Source organism: Streptopelia decaocto (genome assembly GCF_964273445.1).
Source record: "Streptopelia decaocto genome assembly, chromosome: 5".
Classification (NCBI taxonomy): domain Eukaryota; kingdom Metazoa; phylum Chordata; class Aves; order Columbiformes; family Columbidae; genus Streptopelia; species Streptopelia decaocto.
The window spans coordinates 68,448,807-68,468,792 of record NC_138659.1 but is presented as its reverse complement, the minus strand read 5'-3'; the positions used below and the strand labels follow the sequence as shown (position 1 = coordinate 68,468,792).

General features: G+C 39.5%; 1 protein-coding gene across 1 annotated transcript; it reads right to left on the bottom strand.

Moving 5' to 3' along the window:
• Window positions 1-6,305: 6,305 nt before the first annotated feature.
• On the bottom strand, window positions 6,306-19,491 carry GPR26 (G protein-coupled receptor 26; the record flags this gene model as incomplete). The annotated part of the gene is made up of 3 exons (XM_082053589.1): window positions 18,793-19,491; window positions 13,864-13,977; window positions 6,306-6,537 (listed from the first exon to the last, which is right to left on the bottom strand). Exons 1-3 carry the CDS (start codon window positions 19,458-19,460, stop codon window positions 6,306-6,308), a joined length of 1,014 nt encoding a protein of 337 aa, XP_081909715.1. The 5' UTR covers window positions 19,461-19,491.
• Between the last annotated feature and the right edge of the window lie 495 nt (window positions 19,492-19,986).

Sequence of the window (19,986 nt, the reverse complement as noted above, 5' to 3'; positions counted from 1 at the left end):
GTATTGTTACAGTATTTTGAAACTATCTTTCTTCAGACTGGCTGGGTGCTCTTTGAAATAAGAGACCATCTCTTTTTGTTGTTTGCAAAATAGAACAAGAAGGTTTAAATACACAGGCTGGACCTTTTATACCTCTCATTATATGAATGGTCCCTACTCATCCAAGCAAGGATTTGTAAAACCAGCCCCTTACTTTTTTGTTTTTTTCAAAGGAAATAATAAGCTAATAATCTAATCTAGGGGAAGATGTTTATATCTAAATGCATCTGTAAAGACTGGTAATACATTACGTTCCTGCAAGAATTCAGGAGGACATGAACAGTGATTGCCAAATATGTGGGATTTTTCACCCTAAAATGATCTTAAGAAAATAAAAACACTGTGAAAAAAATCTAAGGTTTAGAAAAATGTCCTGTGTATAAATAAAGGTAAATCAAGGCACCTTTTAGTTATCTATTTCTATTTTCCAAGGCAATCTGTGATGATTTTTCAAATGTCTTATCTGGGAAGCCCTATGGTTTCTGTTATAAAAAGATCCATTCTTTACTCTGGCCGATGCAGGTAACCTTATTTTACTTGAAAGAGGCTGAGCTGGATGCCAGAGCACGGAGAACTTGACCCCAGCCTTGTCACATGTTTGTTGTGTGACTATAAGGACACAGAGTATTTTACTGACTTCTTTTCCTAACAAAAGTAATTTGGTTATTTATTTATTTATTTATCTATTACCCCCTCTGTTGCTAATTGATTGCATTAGCAAAGCAGGAGGAGTAGAAATTACCTGTCTTTGCATAAGGATTTTGTGGTCACAAGGTAATGTAAAAACACTTTGATATCCAACAGGGCTATTTTTTTTTCCTTAGGACCTCTTGCTGGATCCAAGTCCCAGGAGGATGGAGACTTTAATTTTTTTGCTATTTGTATGATTTTTAATAAAGGTTTACTTTGAAGTAGTAATGTATAACTACAGTGATTGGAAACCAGTTTCCTAGTATTCAGTAATAACTGCAAATGGAGATCGTTTTCCTAATATCTCTTTGTAGATTATTAATCAGCTATGTGGACTCATGCCTTTGGGAACATTGAAACCATGTGCAATAGTATTTCTTCAACAAAAAAATATAATATTTTACTACAGAATTACCACACACATGCTGTCATACACCTGATGCATTTGCTTCTCAATACACGTATTTCTGAAGTGCACTTACAGTCTATAGGGCTAACCATCTTTCTTATAAATATAGACATGTATGATAAACTATAGCAACCTCTCTTGTTCATTAGATCAGCAGTATTTGCTTAAAAACCAACAATCCTAAATACATATTTACATGGTACACGCCAGGACTATAGGTAAGTAATAGACATTTTACAGAGATTGCAGCAGCTCTTTTCTCCATGTAAACTTTTATACCCCAACAGGGACAGCTGCCTTTTTGAGCAGGATGATTTTCATAAAGAAACTTCACCCATCAAAGACTTTTGACACATTAAATGCTGAAAGCACACCAAAAAAAATCAAATTAAAAAAATAAAAGGATTTAAGGCTGAAATGTTGTCTTCACTTATCCAGGCTTCAATAGGTCACAAAGGTATAATCTCTGAATCTGTGAACACATAAATCTGTGTTTAGCCCTAATTATTCAGGTCTACCTGCTGAAGCAAACACATAGTGACCATAGGATCAGGATCTAACTGAGCTTTCTGTGCTGTGACGTGCTGAAATATTTAGTGACTTTTAGATTCAAGTAAAAATGAGCTGACATAGGTGTGTAATCTCTGGTTCTGCTTTTAGGCTTCCGTTAATTACAAGGACATTTAGTGTGGGAAGAAGACAGCTCTAACAGTAATGAAAAGCAAGCCATTTCCAAAGGGTTGTTTCGAAGGTATTCACTGCACAGACAAAAATATATAGGACAAAATATTCAGAGCCTTCTTCATTTAACCATGTAAGTCCAGAAAGAAATTACTTTCTACAAGGTGTTTAAACCTCCTGGGCTTTAAGAGTTAAACTGTCTCCTAAAGTAACACTCAACCAGGTGTAGGTGATTTCTGATCATTCAAATCATGTGAGTAGTTTCCATATAGCCCAGCTGAAAACCATTAGTGTCTTCCCAACCCAACCAGGATCCTCCTGTGCAGTCTGTGCTGCTCTTGCAGCCTCAGCTGGGCTTTGATGGAAATATTACCTTTCTTTTTGGGGTAAGTGAAAATCTGAGAGGTCTCTGTGTGGAAATAGGTCACTAGGAAAAGGCCAGTTCAGCCAGGGTAACACATATTGCAATGGCAGCAAAGCCAGTTTATAGTTCCCAACCTTTCTGATCTCCGGCTTCCCATTCACAATTATTTCTGCCCTAGTGTTTTAACCTCTAAAATTGTTCTGATGCAGCTGCTTTTGAAATGAAGTCTAAGATGTCTTCCCAAAAGTGTTTTGTTTTTTTTAATAATTATTTCTAGGAAGAATTTATTCATGACCTAGGATCGTTTCCCAGCACTATCGCAGAACAAATTATGTACTGGCAATACTGAGATGTTAAATAACAAGAGGCTGTGATTTGCCTCTTGGGAGCTGGATAAGTTGATCTCCAGAGGTTCCTTCCAACCTCAGCTGGTCTGTCATGCTGTGACACACATGGCTACTGCTGTAGCAGTCATCAGGCTTCATAAGGATTTGTCAGGAACTTTCTAAACATCTAGATTTGGGTTTTTTTTTCAGAAATAATAGCTAGAAAAAGTCTGATTAAGAGCCACCAAAACCAGGTTGGTGGGGTCTTTTACTCAAAGAGTGAAAACAGGGATAGGGCTTATTTAGAGAAGAATCATGTGGTTGCCTGACATTGCAAGTGGGCATGTAGGAGCTCACTAAATCTTGTTTACACCTTTCCATTTTTAAATACCATGAAAATAGGGCCCTACACATTTAGAAGACAGATCAATAAAACCTGGATATAGCCATCTAATGGGACCTGATCATCAGGTGAGACAAACAACTGCTATATTGATTTCTATTAGGAGAGGACCTGGTACTTGTTATTTACTCAATAAACTCTTATCAGTCTCTCATAGTTTTGGCCAAGCACAATTATTCAAATCTTCACATTCAGACTGGGTCAAAAACATAACGTAAAATGGGATCCTAGTTCACAGTTAGGGCTCTGAGATTATATAAATAACTGTAAAATGAGCAGAGGAAAATCTCTGAATCGGCAAAATGACAGTGGACTAAATCCTCTTAATTGTCTGCCAACGTTCTGCTTGCCAAATTTACGAGATATGAAGAAAATGTTAATTGAACATGCATGTGAGAAATAGATATTGCATATGGATTGCAGATACCAACAAACTGAATACTGCGTATTGCCAAAGCAGCTGCACAATTTTTGCACATGCAGGTCTGTATTTTGGGCACACATTGTAGCCATACTTTACAAAATTTTTCAAAAATATTTAAAGAACTAATGGAAAAATCCACTCCCCCCTCCCCAGGCATACATGCGCATTTGTGTTAGACAAGAGAACAGTTCTGCTTCATGGTCAGAGATAATAAATATTGTGCATTACGTTTACCATCATTATTCTAACTCACTCGAGTGAAAGTGTTGTATAGTACATATAATACTCAGCAGACACAGTTACTCATATCTACATTCATCACTGAGACACACATTTTAGGAAATTTTGCCAGTTGCCTATAAGAATTCAGCTGAATATCTAGCACTTAACGAGCCACAGTATCATATTTCTAATATCTTATAAAATGTCATCAGGAAATGTTAGGTTATTACTTTTATTTTGTACACTGAGTCGGTTTGCCAAGCACCAGCATTTACAACTCTCGCTTGCTTCAGATGGTAGAAATATGACAATGTGTCAGAGAGCTGATGTAAGTAGGGAGAAATTATATTTATTCTCTGTTATAAGATTAATTCTAGAAGAAAGGCACCATGAAGGAAAGACAAATTTTTAAACGCATACAAGGGGAGAGATTTATTGCTCATGGTAACACATAAATCAACCGGGGACTGACTGTGATACACAAGCATAATGAGACAAGTCCAATGCTGTATTCTTCTCCATCATTTACTAGCTGTCCTAAATGTACTTATTTTTATATGTGTGTATATATATATATATTTTTTTTTCCTGGGAAAATATCTTATTCTACTTGAATAATTAATTTAAAATTTGATTTTTTTCTGGGGCTAGGTTTATCGACATACAAACCTCCCATTGACTTTGGCAGCAGCACCACATATAAGTAAACAGCTGTGGATTTTAACAATCATTCTGTTGCAATTTACTAAAGTAAAAGTGGTCTTACTAAAACATGTAAGTCTGATATAGAGCATTTTATCTTCTTAAACTCACTAATAATCAACTTCCTAATATTCTTTCAAAATACAATCAAGCCATCAAAATAACTTGAATATCTTAAGAAACAAGTATTAACTGGGTGTTTTCACCTGTTGAACCTGAGAAAATCATGTTAAGCCTAAGAAGTAAAATGATTAAGATGAGGTAGACTACTTAATCTGGCTAAGGGCTAATTTTAAACATAGCGTTGTAAAAATTTACTTAAATTCTGTAACTAAATTTGTGTATATATCTTATTGTGGTTATGCTGTTCCATAACTTTCATTTCTGATGTTACTGTGCTGTTGTCTTATGGACCTTAAGTCACTTTCTGGAGAAAAATGTGTGCAGAATTAAGGTCAGAATTGGTCATAAGTCTCTTGCCAATCAAAGTATAAATGTGAAACATTCAAAACCAATAGTTTTTATCTGAAAAGAATTTCGAGAGTTTATGAGATGATACACTTAGTGGTTTACGAATTGATTATTACTAAAAAAATCACAGCGACAGAAATGGTAACTGATTAATTATTGCTCTTGATAGCCTACATCTTAACAAGAAAATACTTAAAACTGTGTTATTTCATAGTGTTTTCACTGCATTAAGAGAGAACTCACTGAAAATTGCACCAAGGAAAGTAATTCTTCATGAGTCATGGGAGCATCACCTGTCCATGTGACAGTTATGAAGCCATCCACCAAATGTATTTAGAATGAACTAAATAACTTTTACAAAAATAAAGATACAGTGGTAGCGTCTGAGGAAGCATGACACGTAGGATTGTCCTGGTTTTGAAAATTTTACTGGTATTTAGGTCTTTTTTAGCTGCAGGCTGAATTGAATGCATGGTAAAAGTTAATAACATTACTATGCAGAGCTACAATCTAGTGCTATAAAGATTTGTATTGAAACCTCCTGAAATTAGTATATTTGGATTATTGGCTGCACTTTCACGGTGGGAAGGAGGTCTATTATTTTTGCCTCATTTGCTTTGGAAATAATACTTTTAAACTTAGCTTTAGGCTCCTCTTTAAGTAACACATCTGTAGGAAAAACTATTAATAACACTTCAGAAAAAGAGGGTTTTAAACTTTTTTTCCCCTGAGCACAGGGCCCAGTTCTGCAGCTTTGGGCGAAGTCCATCACTTTATAGCTCAGCTATGCTTGAAGGTAGGCAGGAGGTGTCCTGACCTTTCCAGCCTCTCTAGCATTTTTATTTTTCTGCAATTTAATGGGGAGAAAACTAATGGGATTCTGTGGAAGTTACTTAAAAAAAAAAAAAACCCATAAGAGTATGGCTGAATCCAGCCTGTAGCATACTTCAAAAATTATTTTGCTCTTCATTCATTTCTATAGGATTGTTCAAAAATCTGTCTCAAAAGAGATTGAATGCTATGTTGGGCATTCTATGAGTATCTAGGTAAAGATTTTTCTATTAAGCTTTTCTATTAAGAGTTTTTCTATACAGGATCTACTCAAGCAAATAGTTCAGGGCTGTTTTTGTAAAGTCAGGTTGGCAGCTCCATCAGACGGAGCGTTACCTGCAGTCAGTGAAAAATACAGCACAAATATCCCTGTGCAGCTTTTTAGAGCGATCTTATGATGGCACCCTTTTGCTCCCACTACTTTCACGAGTCCTCCTGCGGAGGTCCAGATTCTCACCCTATGGGTATATGTAACTGCTGATGGAAATCAATGGGAGATTTGTATTTGTGAAGCCTGCAGGATCACCTATCAACAGCACTTTTATCTGGAGGCAGGAGGTACAAAGCAGCCTGTCTCCCTTAGCTGTTACATGGGCTATTGGAGGGACATGGGATGAGCTTCAACCTGTCTGTGACTGCCTCCCAAAACCTTGACAGCTGAGAATAGCTACTAGGGATAGGCAAGTTACTTTAGTTTCCCTTATGTCATTTAATTGGGTCTTCTAGGTCCCATACCAGGCTCCTCATTCGTTCAGCTGCAATATATTCCGATTGTGCGATTCGCCTGTGAGGGCAGAGGAATTGATGGAGCTTCTTTTGAGGATCTTGTTTATGATGTCTTTCCACGTCTTCTTGTACTGATGCCGTAGCAAAGAGTACACAAAAGGGTCTGAAACAACTTTGCTGTAAGCTAAGCACTTGGAAATTATTCCCCAGTGGGAATTGATGTGAACTACAGAGGATAATTCAACGAGTCTGTGGAAAGAGGAAGGTTGAAAGAGTGAATATTCATATTAAATACATGGAGCAACAGCACAAGCGTAAGCCAATGACACCTCTCAAAAAAAAACCCCCAAAAACAACAAAAAACTCCCATTTATTCCTAGGCAATTGCAAGAAAACAAAAGAAAATCAATTTCATGAAAACATCAGTGTAGTGTTCCTCTTATACATTTCTAAGGCTGCAAATGTAGACTTGAGGTCTGTTTTCCAAGAATGGGACTACATAGCTCCTATTAAAGTGTCTTGACCTCCCAACTTCAAGGCATTCTTGACTCTGTACCTTTACTGGGGCTGGAAGCGGACATTGGATGTGTTGCCTCAATAGATGTTGAAGAATACAGTGCAAAAGGGAATAGCTCCAGCAGGATATGAGGCGGTCTTCAAAACAGCCCATTTATTTGTTATTGGAATGCCCCTTTTGGAGACCAAAAACTGCCTCCAAATCTCTGATGTGGAGCTGGGTTTTGAACTCATCTGCCTTACTCAGGCCATCGAGATACTTAATAAAGGGACATGCCTCTCTCTAGAGCTCTGTAAACCAGCCCTAACTTTTCTGTCTACTGAGAACCCTGTTTGGGATCATAAATACTCTGAGGCAGGCAGGTCAACTATTCATAGAAAGTTTGCTGCTGCTGAAAAGTAGCATACAGCATTTATTCATAAAATAATTTCCTATATAACCTACCCTCAACCGTAACAATTTTAGTCTCTGTGCCAACACTAATCTATATGGACTTTGATGACTCTAGGTTTTGCAGTCCTAGTAAGACCTCTTGTTGGAAAGCAAAGTTTCTCATTTTATATTCACTTAATTTTTTTTTTCATCTAGTGCTCTTGTTTTGAACATTTTTCTAGTCATAACATCATGTTTCTGGCAGTTGAAGTTCATCACAGACTGAATATAACTCCAAAAAGAATGAAAGGAGTATAATCTCTCCAGGTATGTTTCCTTTTGACTTTCACACTTATTGTCATCATTGAATCCATCATGACAGCAAATTTAACCACAAGTATTATAAAAAATAATTTCTGCCTAGCTTAATATAATTTTCTGAGTATTAAGCAAAACCATACTTTGAGCACTGAAGTTTGAAATCAGGACACAAAGTGCCAGTGCTTGGTCCCATGGAAGTTGTATTCCCCTACCATTAGCTATCTAAAAATCCAACATCTAGTCCTAACTCCTGGTTCTAAGTCCCCTCTGGAGTATCTGAGAAAGCATCTTGCTCATGCTATCAAGCGTTTTTAGCCAGTCCAGCTCCGAGAGAGAGAGAGAGTTCGATGCCTTTAGACAGTTTGTCTGGGTCATAGGAAAAGCACACAAGGTAAGAAAATCCATCATAAAGGATCTTGAATTTAAAAAACTGGTCAGTTTAGAGGCCAAACATATCTATTTGAAACAAATTTAACAAGGCAAAACTTTTAACTGGTTAGGGGAGGGAGGGAGAGAGGGCAGAGCTTTATCTACTCCTCATACCTACACTAACACAGAGAGTTCATTTGTACTGAGACTTAGACTATTTTTGACAGTGAAATACGGATAACTCCATAAAGTTTTCTTTCTCTGTGCCTCTGAGAAACACTGAAGGTCAGTTCTGCTCAATATGTCTGCACAGCTGTTGAGAAACTATTGATTTTTCTAGAGAGGGAACAGCCGTGTGTGCTGCTTGAGAGCCCCATTGTGCGATGGCAAATACGATCTTTGCTGAAACTGTTTTCAACAGCAGGTGCTCTTAAACCTGCCTGGAAAAATACTTCATTTGCTATCGTTTCTTCAGATTAAACGCCATTTCCAAGGAGCGTTCTGAAAGGTGGTTCCTGCAGCAGCAATTACAATAGTGTTGGTACTTCCAGCAGTTTAGAGATGAGGATTTTTTTTCCTCAATCATTTTATGCTCATTCCATAAACTTTCACTCCGTCATGTTGTTTAAAATAGCACTGGCAGATGGCATGGCCCAGTCATTTCAGCAGGAAAGTGGGACTAAAGAGCCTTAATTTGTTATACCACTGACTACGAGCTGCTGTCTTCTCTCTCTGTTCTGGTTTGCCCAGCCTGCAAACTCCATGGCAAAAGCTCAGTCTCTTCCCAGATACATGAGTTGGACTTAGCACCACGGCTCTGCAGCCAGTGCGATGGCTTAAGCCACTCTCACAGTATTGGTAATTCTAATATTAAGCATAATTTTGTGTGCTTTGTACTAGCAATTTGATCACTTTGTGTATCGCTTCCATTGGAAGCGAGGTACAACTGTTCAATGATGCTTTCAGGGGTGGTGACAGTAGGCGAACTACTCTTTGGGCTCACAGATTTGTGAGACATTTGAGGTGACCAAGCTAAGTTACATGAAAATACTTGGGAATTGCCCTTGTCGCTCCACTGGTGCCACTTCATAGAATAATAGAATGTCCTGAGTTGGAAGGGACCCACAAGGATCACCGCGTCCAGCTCCTGTCCCTGTATAGGACAACCCTTAAACTTGGCTCAGCTGATCACCTGAAGCAGCTTTGAGATACCGAAGAACCACCATCTGTCCCATTTCTCTCTCCTTTCATCTCAACTGAACAAATGTTGTTCCTTCAGCCTCTCCTATGGTTGATATCTTTCTTACAAAGTAAGATCCAAACTCAGACATAATTATCACCTACTCAAGCTACTGGAGTGGTCTCATCTGGTGTATTCTCTCCTGTTTAATAGAATGTATCTTATGACACACATGTTAGTATGCTCTAAAATGAGAACTGACTATTTGGGAATTGTTCATCTACTGAGTCATATTTACTTTGTAATCTACCATGAGCCATTCTTCTTGTTATTCTCCACATATTTAATGCCACCTTTGCATTTTGAATTTCATCATGTTTAATTTCATCTGGTTGATTTACTTTTATCAACTGCTTTACAGATGTGAATTTCATGAAGTTTAATTAAATTCAGTGGATGCCTTCAATGACTAAATATGACAAATTTGTGTCTGAGTCTCTGTCAATCAATTTTATGAGATGTTGGCAATCTCCATTTAAGGCATATCAAATAGGCACTTCAGGGTTGCAAGGCTAGACTTGCTAATTTTACCTTCATTGACTGATCAACTGAAAAGCCTACACTTGTATCAACAACATTTTAAATATTTTCTTTTACTATGTTCCTTAAGTGTCCTTGATATTGACACATTTTGCTATTCTTTTGTATTATTTTTTATAGTAAATTACACTTGCAGTTGTCAAGCAGCACAGAAATGCAGACCAACCCTAAGCTATGCAATTCTATTTAATGTAAAAACAATTAAATGTCAGTCTTTCAAGGCATGTCACATACTTCATTGCCTTGGACAGGGGGTTTTGTTTCTCATTTATGAGGAAAATCATATGCATAGCTTCAATTTTCATGAAAAGTTTCAGCCAAAAAGAAGACATTTTCAGTGAAGGAGCGTTAATATTTCATTGCCACCTGTAAATGAAATTCTGCAGTATCAGCTACATAATTCCTTATCTTGCTTTCATAAGCCACTCTTCTGCTGTCTCATCTTCGACACGTTTTTATTTCAAAGCTGTGATTTGGTGTGATGCTTTGTTAATACTTTAGAAACTAATAATTTTGTAGCATGTGTCATGTCAAATGGCTATCCAATTATGTTATTTCATTTTCAGTAAACAAATGAGAATTCTATGTTGAAGGCTAAGACCTTGATCTTTTATGCAGATAATGCACACTGAGAACCCTTTATGTACATGTGGAATTTATCTCTTTAGTAAAATATGTTACTGAACGTGTATATGTTCAGCTAGAGACTACTACAATGACATGTCTGTTGTGCTTTGCTTAAACTCGAGAACTGAACTGAGTTGGGGAGAAAATTCTAAATAGACCAGAGTCTAAAACAAACTAAAACATCTTGTTGGTCAGGAGTGAAAAAAAAGCTGATGCTGCATTTTAGAGCTGGTAGATTATGAAGTTCTCACAAGGAGAAATTCAGTATCACAATTAGACCTTAGTTATTTATTTTGTCTCAATGATATGAATAAGCTGACCATGAATTTTCTCTTGATGTTGATTTTACTTTATTTATTGATAGGCTGAGTCTTTTGTATGCTGCCTTGTTAGTGAAAAAGCTCTATTTTAATGGCTGCTTTTTGAAATAAAAGTAACATCACAATGATTCTTAGCTGATTTACCCTTAGCTGGTTTTGCCTCTTAAGTGGTGCGTATATTACAACTGGCCAAATTCTGCAAGAAAGCAGACTTTTGTAGCTAATCTTACAAATCTCTTGTAGCACATCATGCAAACTGTTGGTTTGAGCTGTTGCTGTTCCCCAGAGCTGCCGGAACCACCACAGAGATACAAGGACAGCAAGAAACGAAGTCCAGCTCATAGTAAAAAGTTTTCCTAACCAGAAAGAAAATATCTCCACCTCTCTTCAGCTGAGGCTTTTGACACAGACTAGAAGGCCACTTTTTTCGAATATGTCAACCTAAGATTGCATAGGAAAAGCTTGCATTTCTAGCTGCAGATGAGCAAGAACATAACTTGCAGAGGAATCCTGAACTTGCTTGTCTACCTGAGCAGGATCTGCATGCAGAGCAACCAGGTTAAAGACACGTTTTTTTTCCACCTTATCCCCCAGAGATGTTACAAGAGAATTTTAATCTTCTTCTGCCTCATCCACCATCATCCTCTGTAACCCAAGGACTTGGGGCTATCAGCTTCTTTCTGATATTACTTCAGGACTCCTGATCTAACGCCAATTTTCTTACACATTGACAGCACTTATTAACTTCCATGAGGAAAGTTCTGTATTTCAGTATGCAATGCCTGGAGTTGGGAATGAATATAAGAAATTGGTATGACTTGTTTTAACTTTTCTTATGAAAAAGCTCCTTGGAGAAAATAGCTTTTAAACAATGTTATTTAATCGCATAACAATAAGTATAACAAAAGAAAAGATGTGTACTAATAGAATTTTTACAAGCCAAGAAACAAGCTATGCCTAGAAATAAATAATACAGAGTAATACATCTGTCATATTGGTACAGTGAAGACATCGAATCAGGAAGAATCAGATTCTACTGATATACTACTTAAGGTCAGACACTGAACTAATCAGAAAGGTGTTTTCTTGATAAAAGAGGTGCCTAATCTGATTTTTACTTTAATGTACCCTGAAAAACTCTGGTTTACCCAGAGAAGAATTTATCTGGCTGGGTTTATAAGCACAACTTCACTGGCTCATGGAATTGCTGGACACAACTATTCGTTTTTAGTGTGGAAGCAGAGACATGTCATGATAGTAAAACCTTGTGATTTGCTAATTTCAGGCCTTGATTCATGAAATATTGAAGGGCATGTTTAATTTAAGCATGTTGCTTATTATTAGAGCTGGCTGTCCAAACGAGAGGCTGAGCAGCACACTTCATCGGCTGTCTTCTGTTCTCTGCCCTGAAGTGTGATTGATTGCTTCTGTCTTGTGAATGCAAAGCACTGGACATAGTCCAGAAAATAATAATTCCTTACATAATTAAGCTCAAAAGCCTCCTAATCTCTTTGGTTTCAGCACTCTCGGCTATATGTGTGAGGCAAAGGGAAGCACAGTTAAGTAGGTCCATGTGGTGCTGTGTCCAGCAAGGTCCCTCAAGTAGCTAAAGAGGGGATTCCCTCTGGTGTGCAGTGATTTCCCAAGATACATCAGAAATTAAAACAAACACCAGAAAAGTGACAGGCTTCACCCTGGCATGCAGGCAAGCATCTTCATGCATTCAGGACCCTATGCGTTGACTCTTCTCATCATCACTCTCTGTGGCAAAACTATTAGTCCTCAACAGACTGAAAAAGCAGGAGAACATTTAAGTGATCCTTGTACGGACTAAAAGAAGGAGGCTTGGGATTTTTCTAACCCCTCTTCTGTATCTCAGGGCTACTGGGACACAAATTAGGGTGCAACAGCATTAAGAGGAGGTGGGGAGGTGGTGCCCGAATGGTGTGGAGAAGCACAAAAATATTTCTGACAGTTCTAGTTAGAGCACTCGGTATCACTCAGGATGCAGCCGTAAGCTATTCTGTGACTGTGATAATTTTCACTGAGTTCAGAGACCCAATATAAAATAAAAATTAACCATTTACAATGATAAAAACACTTTAATATCTTATAGCTTGAGAACTAAGACTAAATGTTCTTAATTTTAAATCCTTTCATACCCTTTTAGAGTGTGTGACATGGAGTGTCTTCTTGTGACTACTAAGTGAAAGGTAAATCTAGTAACACTGTTGCAAATGTATTGTCAACATCACTACAAATAAACAGCATGAATCAATTAGCTATTATTATCATGAGCATAAAGTCAATGTGACATGCAGGTTTCTATTTTTACCAAAAGACTATAAGACCTTCCTGTGAAATGTTTTGTTAGGAACAGAAGTTCAGGATATTATACTGAATTAGGAAAACTTGGTGTTGGCTACATATCCGCTTCTACTGAGTTCTAATTCAGCTTTTTCTATAATTTTTTATGATGCAACTGGTGGACTGAAATCAGCCCAAATAACTTCTATTTGATAGCAGTGGAATAGGAGATAGAAAAAACTATTTTTTAGGTTTCTCTGTTCTGCATAGCAGTATTTCATTTTTTTCAGGGTTTTTTAAGAAGGAAAGCAAGTTGTAAATTTCCTTCAACAACTAGATAACGCTTTTCAGGATACACTCACTTTCTAATATGTTATGTTTCATAATATAATTATGTTACATAGGAGTAATTTTGTGTTTCCCACAGGAGCCATTTCCAAAGATAAGCTCATAGATAGACAGACATCTGACCATAAATCACAAGAATTTTTTTTAGTTATGAGCCAGAACACATTTGATATTTGATGTTTATGAGTAATAAACTCTATCCACTCAGATAAAACTATCGTTTAATTCTGTAGACCATGTTCTCACCTCAGCTGGCTCTTGTTGGCCAGATTTTCACAGTCTGACCTATTCAGATCTTGCCCTACAGATCACCCCCTGAAACTTGGAGGCAATTGGAGGAGTAAGCACCTGCTTTACCTCACAGGAGACCAACATATCAGCTGGTCTGACTGAACAGACTTTGGCCCACAGACTGTGTCAGGATTGTATTGGAAAAGCGTGATGGCATTTGTCATAGTTTTGTTAGCTCAGTAAATCCAATCTGTCATAGGAGTGGAAACGTTGCACAAAGTTTTCACAGGAGACTGGAACAATTTTCTGGTTCAGAGTGCCCTACTTCTCCGACTTAAAAGTGCATCTTGATAGTCTTTTCCAGTTTGTAGGATCACACTTACCTTGTAATTACGTAAGGTGCAAAACAAAGTATAAAAGTACCAATAAAGGTACTTATTTTCTTTGTTGCTCGCTGCCTCCGTCTCTTTTGTTCTTCTAGACAACGCTCTCTTACGCTGTGTGACATTCAACACAAACAAGAACATGAATCATAATATCAGGTAGCAGATTTTAACCACTTTACTTATGGAATGATGGAAATCAATCATTCTAGTAAAAGTGTTGTGTTCACATAAGCCAATACCAGGTGCACTGCATTTATATGGGACAATACCAAATATTAATGTGTTGTGTGATCATCTTACCCTCCAAAAATGATTACTGAGGAACACGTTTATATATTTTTATATACACACCCCTATTATATCTATTTATATATAGTCAAATTTGTGGAATTCAGCCTTGAATTTGGTTGTGGATCCTTTTTTAAGTACTATAAGCTGTACTTGCTGGCTAGAGTTCACCTCACAATATTCAGAGATTTAGAAAATATCCAGAACTGGGTAAGCAACATGTTACTTCCCTAGAAACAGCAATTCAAACACCGCTACCTTAGACAGGAGAACCTTCCCAGCAAGATAAGCAATAAAATCATAATGGGAAAAAACATTCTCTGAACATTCAGCTCAATATTGGAGCAGTCACCATGTCCCAAAGCTGTGAAATGTGTGGCCATAAATCTTCCAGCAGCCACTGTGCTGAATGCTCTGCTAAATCAGGAATCGTATAACAAACCCACAGTGCTGTGATGCTCTGGGCAAGACCAGTTGTATCTCCCAGATCTATCTGTACCTGAACTGGTCCTTTTGGGAAAGAGCAAACCCACAACCAGTCCTGAAATCCCTCTCTACCCACCTCATAGCACTGCTACGTGTTGACTTATTGCACAGGTCCCATGGTAAAGCAACCACATCTCGCGCAAACTGAATGGTCTGGCCCATGTGCTGCATTTTGTAACTGCTTGGCTTTGTCCTCTCTGTTTTTATCACAAATTTACTCACTCTCAGGTTCCACACTCATATATCTCAATAACTCTGAGGTTTACGACCATGAGCTTACATTGTTTGCTGTACCTGCAAATGTTTGATTATCATCTAACTATGTTACGTCCTGAGGATCTTGATGTGCTTTAAAGGTCTCTGTGGCAGTGAGTTCTTATGTTACATTTTGATCGGGTTAAAGAAAATGTGTTTCTTTTGATCCATTTTATATGTGGTCTTACATTGCCAGTCCCCAGAGCAGCTACCATGGTGGCAAAATGAACAAAAATACTGGAGAAAAGTATTTTTCTGCTTGAAATAACAAATATTTTCTCTCTTAAAGGATATGCCTAAGCAGAATTAAAACACATCTCTATGACTGAGTTATTTGCAGCGAGAAACAACAGCTGAGAAGGAAAAAAATAATCCACCTTTTCAAGGGAACCTGTGTGTTTTCATTTCTGCAAGAGCTGGACAACTTGGAGTATTATTAAGTGCAGATGGATGATCTTAGAGGTTCAACAGCTTTGCTTAAGACCTGTGTTATTAAATCCATAGTATCCCAGTCACACGGCAATATAGGAAAAGATATCTCCAAAGTAGGTTCAATTAGGGTGTTGTTAAGAATTAGAGGGTGGTGTATTTTTTTGACTTGAACAGTATCCCCAGTTATATATTCTTCCTGCTGTCTTTCACTCCTGGAACTCACACAGGACTTGGGAAGCCCTGATAGACTTCAACCAATTTCTTTTGTTCAGCTTTTCCAGATGTAGCTAATAAATACCACATTACAGAGGAAGGTATTTTATCTCATGCCTTCACATGGACAATGTATACAGATGGGTATTTTCCTTTTGCACACACTTTCATGCACTAAGATAAGAACATATATGCAAGTGCCAGTAGTGACACTAGTAATAGAACTGGATTATTGACTAAGCTTTCATTTAAAGATTTTAATATCCTGGAAAATACCCTTTGAAGGTTTGGTATTTTAAACAAAGTTTATGAGATACCGGACCTTAAGATCTGTAAAGCTGGGTACACCAAAAAAAGATAGTATAGACAATTTGGGTGAAGAAATACATGGGTTAAGCACTTAACTGAAGTCTTGCCCAAAACCTCTCACAATACCTAAGATATCTTGGTCTTAAGAACAAAGTCAAGAAAAAGCAGTATCCAGTAAAAATGCCTAAGCTAACTTGAAAGGACATGTGCCCCAAACATTCACACGATTTTGTGTGGTATTTAGAGGTTTCCTCCGTGCTCGTCTTAAATGATCTTCAGAAGATCACTCGTGTCTTTCCAAATCACAGGTAATAAAGCTATCTGTCATAACGCCTGTCGCTAGACCCCCTCGCGGGTGGATTCTGAGTCATAGGAAGCAGAAAATTGTCTGTACACATTTCTCAGTGTTGAAACTAGACTGTGCGAAAAGCCAGAGAAGTCAGGGTAATCTAAGGTGGGATTACAAGCTTTGTTCTCTCAGGTGCCTTCACCCATCATCCACATCTATGCTGTTAGGTACTACAGTAAACACTCAAATTCCCTGTATAGATACCACTTATGTAATTCAAATGATGCTCTTTCTTTTTTATGTCAGAGCTTCATGAGCATCACTGACTGCTCCAGGAGACCTGCAGCCCTTGTGTAGCTCTCACAGCAGCGAAGGCAACCCGAGGTCTAACCCTCTCGGCAGTGACAGCTGTCACCACCATGGCAGCCAAATCAGCCACCACTTCTGTAGTCTGGGAAAGAAGGTAAAACTCCTTTCTTAGACAGAGGCATTAGAAAAACGTGATGCAAGAGCTAAATAATGGTTAGTAACACAGGTTACTGGCAGCAAAGTGCAACTCTGTCTCTGAAGAAAGGAGGTGTCATTCACATAGCCCTATTGAATCCACCTCTCAGTGAGATGTTTACAAAATGCAGGAATGCCCTCAAATTAACCTAGACATAAAAAAAAAACACAGAGGAGGAGAAATACCATTGAGATTTTTGCCTTGTTTCTAAACTTTGCTCTGCAGTCCAAGCATACTTTAAGCATTAGGCAGAAAAACTGCTATTTCAAATAGCCCTATGTCAATGCTCTGTAACCACCACATCTCAGAGTGCGTGCAGGAGCTCAGACCAGTCAAGGTACACTTTAGGAACCAAACAGCACGTAGGGCAGGAGGCCGTTCTCTCCTCTATGTGACTTGGGGGATAAGAAAAGATTTATACATGTTTTTCTCAAAAGCACTAACAGGACTTGCCCAAAGTTCTTGGCCCACATTCTTGGTCAAGAGACAGACCAAGCAGCTTAACTGGAGAATTTTGAGCAAATGTTTCTGTTCCTCTAACAATGTGCTGTCCTGCCCTGATCCTTTCAGGTTTATTTGCCCTAGGCTTAGGAATCCCCAAAATATGACCTTTTTTTGAGGACAGCCACATGTGCTTTAGTCCTGCAGCTCTGCTCCTGGCTGGCTGCAAACAGAGGCAGCTGATGTTTATCTCCAGCTTGCAGAGCTGTGGGGGTCAGGTGGAATATCTGGTGTGGGACCATCCTTTTCAGCTGCTCCTGGCTTTCCTCTCTTCCAGACAGACTTCTTCCCCCATATCAGACCCCTCCCTGCACTGCCAGCTGCCAGCATTTTTTTTGAAAGACATTTCCCTTCCTTTCAGTCTCCGACAAAGACTGTCTGAACCTTAAGATCCTGTCTCTGACTGTCTCCCAAGCAGCACACGCATCCCTCACAGCCGCTCTGTCACACTATCTAGCCAAACTGTTCTCTCCCTTTTTTCTAGGCAAATACATCAGACCTTTTCTTTCTAATCACCTGCTTCTGCCACATTGAACACTAAGACAAACTAATTCCTCTGAGCAAACTGCGCTGATTTCTTTCCACACTGCAACTGGTGCCTCTGGTTTCCCCTTTCCAGAACTAAATTGTTGATCCTGCCTCCCCATCCCAGACACAGCTGGTCTTAGAGCATCAGCCCTGGCTCATCCGAGCCTCTCAGCCCTCAGATCCATCAGTCACCCTGTCCTGCTCTGTACTGCCTCAGCTGTGCAGGTTCATGTGCTCTGTTCCCCCTACCGACCCAGGGAAAACTGCGTCTTCCACCCTCCCTCCACCAGCCAAACCTCCATCCCTTCCAGATCCAGACGTAGCCTATCCAGGCAAGATTTATACTTTGTGCATAATCCCTGGTCTGAGTCTTTTGCATGGCATCCCAGCACACATTCATACCCGTTCAGTGCTTGTCTTTGAGCCCATTATCCTCCCAGCCCCACAGAGACTTTTCTCCTCCTGTTCTTTCTCATTTGAAATGAACTTTATATAATCTCCTGATGTCATATTATCATTGTCACTGAAGTTTCTCTCACTCTGATTTAAATATAGGCGTTCTAGCGTATGCATTTTGCAAATGTTATTTCCTTGCAAAGCTGCCTTCAGGAAAGATAAAGTTACAGAGAGCCCAGTGACAGGGAAACTGCTGGGGAAGGAGCAGCACACAGCACCCAGCTTCCCCTCAACTCCGGCTGGAGGGACAAGTGCAGCCTCAGCCTTCTCCCTCCTGGGGATCCGGCAACGTTTTGGGTTGACAGTGCCAAAAAAATGCAAGTCTATCAACCACTAAATCCACCTTCCGAGACAAAGAGTAGTTATCTGATCACTATCTCAAAGGGAAAGTGCACGCTCAGCTAAAACTGCCTGTTTCTTTTCTCTCCCTCCCAAAGCAAGTCCTTAAGCATAACAAAGAAAAGAGTTGCTTTTACAGCCCAGAAAATAAACACAAGTAACAAGAAACATGCAGAATAGAAACTGGTAGGAAGGATGCTTGTTTTCTCCCCCTCCCCATCCTCTGCTGTGATACAGATCAGACTGTATTTAACATAACACTGAACCCCATCCTGGCTTTCTCTGCAGCGAATACTCTCACTTGCTGAACCCACAGACACCTTACCTGGGATGGATGTCCACAAGCAGCACCAGGGTCTGCATAGTGATCACATCAATCCGCTTACAGTGGAACCGTGCCACCTTCAGCACTTTGAGATATGTGAAACACAGGACTATAAGGGAGAGGAGGAAGCTGAGGGTGTGAAAGACCCCAGTGAAAATCACAAACTGTGTCCTATCCTCTGGTCTCTTGTTGTACAGGGTGCAGGAGGCATAGAGGTGATGGAAACCCACCCAGGAGAGAGAAGCTGCCACTATCGGGAACGACACCGAGTGTAACCACGTGTAGCTCAGTATGAGAGCAGCGTCTCTGTACCTCATTTTGGAATGATAACTTAGAGGGAAGACCACAGCAATCCACCTGTCAATGCTCAAAGCTGCCATGCTCAACATGGAGTTCGTGGTGAGAAAAGTCTCCAGGAAGCCCACAATGTGGCAGATCTGATCTCCTCCTGGTTGACTCTTGTAAATGATCCCAGCCAAGGTCAGGGGCATGTTCAAAACAGTCATCAACAGGTTGCAGAAGGTGAGGTTGAGGATGAACAATCCCGGGACCTGCTTGCGGATGTCAGCGCTGTACAGGAAGCACATCAGCACCAGCACGTTGGCCAGCAGGGCCACGAGCATCAGCACCACCACCACGAAAGCCAGGATCACCTCCCAGATGCTCATGGTGCGTCCAAGTCACAGGAGGGACATCTCCAAAACTGCGCCGCGCCGGCACCCGGGGAACATGGTGCGAGGCGCGTTCACCTCGCCCTCCTCCCCAGCCTGCTCGCACTCTTGCATGCCCTCCGTATTTTTAGAAGAGCTGCAGGTTTTGGGTGGTTTTTTCTCCAACCTCCCCCTCCTCGCTGCTCCTTTCCACGTCAACGCTTTCCGAGACGTGCACAAAAGCACTGGGAATGCCCATCAAACCGCGAGGAGGGCTTAAAAAATATCAGCAGGACTGAACCACTGTCTCCATTCGGTCCATTTGAAGGAGGGAAGGTTATTCTGAGAAATGTTCTCCTGAGATCCCTAATTATCAGCCTAAAGCTTGCAAGCAATTCACCGAGTGAATTGTGCTCTCTTTCTCTCTTGCTTTCTGTCTCTCTCTCTCTTGCTCTTTCTCTCCCCTCCCCTCTCCTCCAACCCTCACTCCCTTCCAGGCTGAATGTAACCTGCTTTTTATGATCACAGATAAAAACCCCATTAA